The following is a 6,350-nucleotide window of genomic DNA, read 5'->3' as shown; positions in this document are numbered from 1 at the left end:
CCACTAGCTAAGCAAAATGAACTGATTAACCCAGCTGGGCACATTTATAAGCTGTGATATTATGCAGATCAGTCAATCAACAAACTACCCCTGCTGACATTCAACCATCTGCATGCCCTGCCTCTATAACCATACATCACCCAGTGCCCGTCACAAACTACCCCTCCCATTTTTAGTCTTTTTCAAATATGAGCTTAGGGCGAAGTCAACTGAACTCAGGGAGGTTAGTTACCCTTTAAATTTGCTTGGGTGTGGTGGAGGGCAACTTTATTCAATAAACGTATGTTTTAGTCTACAGCTTCCTGTTTATCAGGTCCACAGGGGTGCACATCTATCCCCATAAGGTACAAAATAAACAATGCTAATGTATATAATTTAACAAGTTAATAGGGTCCAACTTTCTCACACCCACATTTCACTGGCTTCTGACCTAAGAAGGCCTCTTGGTTGGAAACCTTTCTTTTGTAGGCTTTTCTTAACCAAGCAGTAACACTGGTGTCTGACACACTTGTTCCAGCACCCTGCACACTCTTACACCACTACCATACATAACTGCTGTCAAGTACACTTATCAGTAATCAGTAATTAGTAATGGTACCTGCTTGTTGTGTCTTCAGGATCCTCATTGTGTTGGTGTCCTCCATCTCTGTGTTGGGGTCATGACCTCTAACAGCGTCTGCACTCTCGTAGATATCCACCACCATCTCCACTTTATCTCCTCTGTTCATCTCCTCAGATCCAATCACATCATCATAAACACTCAGAGACATGTCTAATCTCTAAAAGACTGAAACACTGAATTACTGCGTCTCTGTAGAAACACTACAGCAGTGCTGCACCTCTCGCCTACTTTAACTACAGTAGTGCTGTTAATAAAGGAAGTGTCCAAGTGCCATCAACTCTATACAGTTTCTTGTCTGAGCTGAAGGTGTGAAAACAGCAGAGCTCTCTTGCTGATTAAAGCTGATCTTAATCTCTCATACACGACTACATTTATGAGATTACAATATAAACTGAGTATAAATTATTTATGTATGTTTATATGTTTATTTGTCCATGCACAGTTCTGAACATCCATTTAATCTATTACTTCAACATTTCTAATGAGTGTTTTATCCACAGTTTTTATAAACTGATCAGCAGCAGCAGTTTGATTCTCTCTCACAGATGAACTGAGGACATCAACTGTTCCATTCAGAAAACTGAGAGAAACATATTCACTAAACTGAGCTCTGAAAATCCAGTATTTGCTCAGAGTTTCATAATCCTGTCAGGATCTTCAGTCAGGATTAGAAACAGGTTGAGTTTGGGTGTGACGTCATGATAAATCCACTAGAGGGAGCCAATCAGCAGCTTAAATGCTGGATCTGAGGCTGTGAGGCTGATCAGTGATTTACAGTCTGCAGTAAAATTACAGATTAAAATATTTTATTAATATTTGTGGTGTCTCTGGACAGGTCTAGATAATAAAAATAAAGGAGTAATTTATTGTAAAAATAATTAACAGTAAAATATCGTAGAATTAAATACAGATTAGAGGGTGAATAAGGGTTTCTGCCGGTGGAGCCGCCACGATTCTCTGTGTAACAGTGAGAAAAACACAGTCTCAGAAACGTCTCAGCTCCATCCTCTAACCAGCGCTGTTTACTCAGAAACTGAAAACTTCATAAAGCTTTGTCTCGATCGTTCAGTCTGAGACGCTTCATCTGAAAGAGGGTTCTCTGCTCTGCGTCTCTGAAAACCTGTTTATTATTATAATCACACATCCAGCACATGAGCACAGTCACAGTTTGTACAGTTTGGATATTGATGCACTAATGAAGGTTTTCAGAAGCTCCACCCTGAGATAAAGGCTGGGTTTGGGGTTTAGTGAGGACCTGGACCAGTTCAGCTGCAGAGAGACGGTAGGAGAATGGTTTGTGCTGCTGCTGTGCTGAGTGTGTGGCTCCATGTTAATTAGCTTGTGTATAATTGGATGCTAATTTACTTGTTGTTGGAAGTTATACAGATTTAAAGGGTTTAAACTAAAGCACAGCGCTAAAGAGTGCATTTACATTCAGTAGCTGCATCATCATCAGCAGCCGGAGTCAGAGCGAGGCCAGTTGGCTGTGTGTCTCTTGGCTGATGTATAAGAGCTGGTGCTGTTTTCTGAGTGTGTTGACTGCCTAGTGATTGTTTTAAAAATGGGATAAATTTTGGAATAAAGTTCTGTTGCTGTGCACTTAAGAGTGTGTGCATTTGCATGTTTATGTCAGCAGTTTAAAGGAATTGAATGCATTCATTAGGAGGGATGTCCAAAAAACATTTTAACATAATGGGTTGATTTCCCAAAAAAGGATTAAGCATATTCTTGTTCTACACAGAATTTTGTAATTGAGATTTTCTACTAAAAGTAAAAACTATCTATGAATAGGATGAATCAGGCTTAATAATAGTGAAATAAATCTTTATAGAACACTCCTGATTTTGTTTAATTAAACCATTTTAAAAAGAGAATATATTCAAAAGTACCAAGAAAATTAATATAATGACACAATACAGACTCTTTATATTCTCTTTTCACAGATCCAAATTAAATCACGATTACAGGGATAATCAGCCCAGTTCTTCACAGGATCAGACCCAAAGCCGTAAAAAACACAGTCCTCCTCTCCGTAATTATCGGGTTGTCCAGGGTACCAGAACCTATCAGAGAGAAGGAGAGTATCAGAGTGTTTATCAGAGCAGTGAGGAGTGAGAGTCAGTAACTGCATCATGATCAGAGTTCAGTTCAGGAGTCTCTTACCCAGTGATCAGTTCTGATCCGTCCACCCATTTCCAGACCCCCTCTGTTTCACCGTCACTCAGACCAATCCAAACCAGCTGACCTTTTCTCAATGTGTTAATGAAGACCTGTTGAAGTACAATAACTGCTTACACACTTCCAACAACCCAGATGTCTCTCTCACAACCACACACACACACACGTGATGATTTCAGCATTTTAGATTATTCCATAAGAACCAGAATTGTTCCACAGATTTCTATGATTATTGCACAGATATTTCACTAACAGAAATATTTAAACAATGTAGACCCCCCCCCCTCTCTCTCTCTCTCTCTCTCTCACCTGTTCTTCTCTGCTGTTGATGATCACCAGGTCTGATCCTCTCTTTCTGCAGTCGTTTCTGCTCTCAGTCCAGCTCTTCCTCTCAGTAGAGACGTAGTAAAGACTGGAGCTGAAGTAGATCCACCCGTCTCTAACTGCTTTATCTATGGATGAAACACAAAAGCAATGCATTATGAGAAAACACCTGTGGTCACTTCTGGGTCAAGATGTCTTAATGCTTTTCACAGAAAAATACTTTTTAACTCTCTTCTCTGGTTTATATGATTACAATTCTAAGAGATGTGAAACAGAGCTGCCAGAACTCGTAAAGAAATGAGACACAAACATGTGAGTTAACCTGAAAGAACGTATCTACAATTCAGACTTTACAGATAAGATACAGATTTAATGGAACATTTTACGGTAGTGATGTACGGTTATGGTTTCAGTGCAACAACACTGATAAAAGTTTGGAAGACTGGTGATAAACCTGTTAGACTGGTGTTCCTAATAAAGTGATTAAGAAGTGTAAGAATCACTAACCCAGTTCAGAACACCTTCTCGGGAGATCATCTCTCTCTGCCTGTAACTGGTCTCTCTCTGCAGTCAGGTTGGTGTAACTGGTCTGTAACTGGTCTCTCTCTGCAGTCAGGTTGGTGTTACTGGTCTGTAACTGGTCTCTCTCTGCAGTCAGGTTGGTGTAACTGGTCTGTAACTGGTCTCTCTCTGCAGTCAGGTTGGTGTAACTGGTCTGTAACTGGTCTCTCTCTGCAGCCAGGTTGGTGTAACTGGTCTGTAACTGGTCTCTCTCTGCAGTCAGGTGGTTGAACTGGATCCACAGCACTGTGATGGCAGTCAGCAGGAGAACACACAGCAGACCCAGACCCACTGCAGCCAGTCTGTAGCGTCTGCTTCCTGCAGAGCGACTCTCTATGAGGAAACACAGATACATGAACTTTACTCATAGAAATAATAAGTACACTGAGTTGACAAAAGTCATGGGAAGGCAGTATGTAAATTGATCATGAAGGGTTGCCTCAGGGAACAGTTTGGGAATGCCCACACCTGTATAAGTGGTGAAACTGAACACTGGTAAGTGTGCTTATGACAAGGTGATGTGAATTATGGGAGTTGGAGTGAAGTCTGATGGTAGTGCAGATGAATAGGACATTCCATATCTAAAGCTGTTTACAGACATTTAACACGTGTGTGCAGAGAATATATCATAGATGGCAGTAGGGTTGGCCAGTATCCATTTTATTTATATCGTCATAGCGTATCTCAGATTTTCCATTTTTCCATTTTACTGGACCTTTTAATGTGCATGTCTGGGAGAGACTGGCGACCAACACACTCCAACACATGAGGACGAGAGTAGCTAACCAGGAACCAGGTGTTCGCATCACCCGGTCCAACCTGAGACTCCTGCTAGCTTTAGAATCTGGGACAAATGGGACAATAGGCTCAACCTGTGCTGTTTCAGCCAACAGCTTCCTAAGTCACTGCCCCTAGTGACCAATGACTAATTGATGGACAGCTAGTTGGGCCCATCACATTTTGCACCACGTAGGTATTTTTGCTTGTATTAGTGATGGGCAGATGAAGCCTCATTGGGTGTATGGCACATTTCCCAAACTGTATTGACACTGTGTTGAAACTGTGTTGCTGTATCACTTAATGGCGACATCTGCTGGACTAAGAAAGTCATTGCAAGCAATTGCGCGAGGAAATGCATCGGTCACGTGGTTTTCCTTAAAATGATACGCGGTCCGACACAGGGGTTCGCTTGTTTGCTCGGTGCATGCGCTGAAGTTTCAGTGTCGTCAGACCCATCGCTACCAAACGATACAGGAAGTGTATCGGTCACGTGGTTTTCCTTAACTTGATACGCGCACCGACACGGGGTTTCGCCTTGACAGCTCGGCACATTTGTCGAGGTTTTAGGGTCGTCAGACCCATCACTAGCTTGTATATACACACTAGGTTAGGGGCGGGTGCCACTTTTGTATGTTTGGTTAGTTTAGTTTGGGTTAGGCAGTTTAGTACACTTTTATTTTTTTCCTTTCTTTGGCACCGTCCTTTGTCCACCTTAAACCTTTAAGTTAAAAGAGCAGCTGATTTATTTAATTATTGTTTTGTGGTTTTGTCATATTATTGTCCATTTGTGTTTGTAAATATGTTAATATATTGTTTTCTGAAAATTAAGTAAAAGCTCTGGCTTTTCTTTTCACCACATCCACTGTTTCCAGTCTTTCATTTTGTTTACGTCCTAATACTCCCTAGACCTAAAATATTTGGGAAATAATTGGGAACGTAACAAGGCTGTATTGAGAACATTGGAGCCTCTCCATGTGCAGCACCATTGGCCATTGGCCATCCAAGAGTCTCATCCATGTCCCTGGTGGGTAAAATCCTAGAAGAGGGGAGTGTCATGGGGCAAGGCGAGAGGGCTTACCCTGAAGCCACAGCCCTGGTCAGTGGTGCCCAGCAAAGCGAAATAGACTGAATAGCTGAACTGGGCTCATTTATAGGCCGGGACTGTTTTACTTTCTGGTTAAAAAACGCTGAAGAGCTATAATGCTGTTTTGAGTTTGATTGGGTGTGGTGGAGGGCATCTTGTGTGCCTCTCTACTGCTTCCTGATTATCAGATCCACAGGGATGCACGCCTATCCCCTTACAGAACAAAATAAATAAAGTGTATAATTTAACAAGTTATCAAGTTCACCTTCCTCACACCTCCGTAAACACCTCCGTAAAAAGTAAAGTTTCTACAGAGTTCAGCTCAGTTATTATACAACATTATACAACAAATTTAGTTACAGTACCTGCTTGTTGTGTCTTCATCATGTTGGCGTCCTCCACCTCAGTGTCGGGGTCGAGGCCTCTAACAGAGTCTGAACTCTCATATATAACCACCGTTATCTCGTCTCGATCTGCTCTGTTCAGCTCCTCAAAGTAGATCAGATCCTCATAAACACTCAGAGACATGTCTAATCTCTAAAAGACTGAAACACTGAATTACTGCGTCTCTGTAGAAACACTACAGCAGTGCTGCACCTCTCGGCTACTTTAACTAAAATAAAGGGAGTGCCCAAGTGTCTCGTATAGTTTCCTGTGTGAGCTGAAGGTGTGAAAACAGCAGAGCCCACCTGCTCTTTATTAAGCTGATCTTAATCTCTCATACACTACTACATTTATGAGATCACAACACATAACTTCTTTATGTATGTTTGTGTTTATATTTCCATACACAGTTCTGAA

General features: G+C 41.5%; 1 protein-coding gene across 1 annotated transcript; it reads right to left on the bottom strand.

Moving 5' to 3' along the window:
• Positions 1-2,546: 2,546 nt before the first annotated feature.
• LOC125787618 (CD209 antigen-like protein D) lies at positions 2,547-6,077 on the bottom strand. The gene is made up of 4 exons (XM_049472063.1): positions 5,915-6,077; positions 3,110-3,252; positions 2,786-2,892; positions 2,547-2,685 (listed from the first exon to the last, which is right to left on the bottom strand). Exons 1-4 carry the CDS (start codon positions 6,075-6,077, stop codon positions 2,547-2,549), a joined length of 552 nt encoding a protein of 183 aa, XP_049328020.1.
• Positions 6,078-6,350: the final 273 nt, after the last annotated feature.

Source organism: Astyanax mexicanus, chromosome 25 (assembly GCF_023375975.1).
Source record: "Astyanax mexicanus isolate ESR-SI-001 chromosome 25, AstMex3_surface, whole genome shotgun sequence".
Lineage (NCBI taxonomy): Eukaryota > Metazoa > Chordata > Actinopteri > Characiformes > Acestrorhamphidae > Astyanax > Astyanax mexicanus.
The sequence above is the reverse complement of the archived record's forward strand: the minus strand, read 5'-3'. Positions and strand labels throughout refer to the sequence as shown.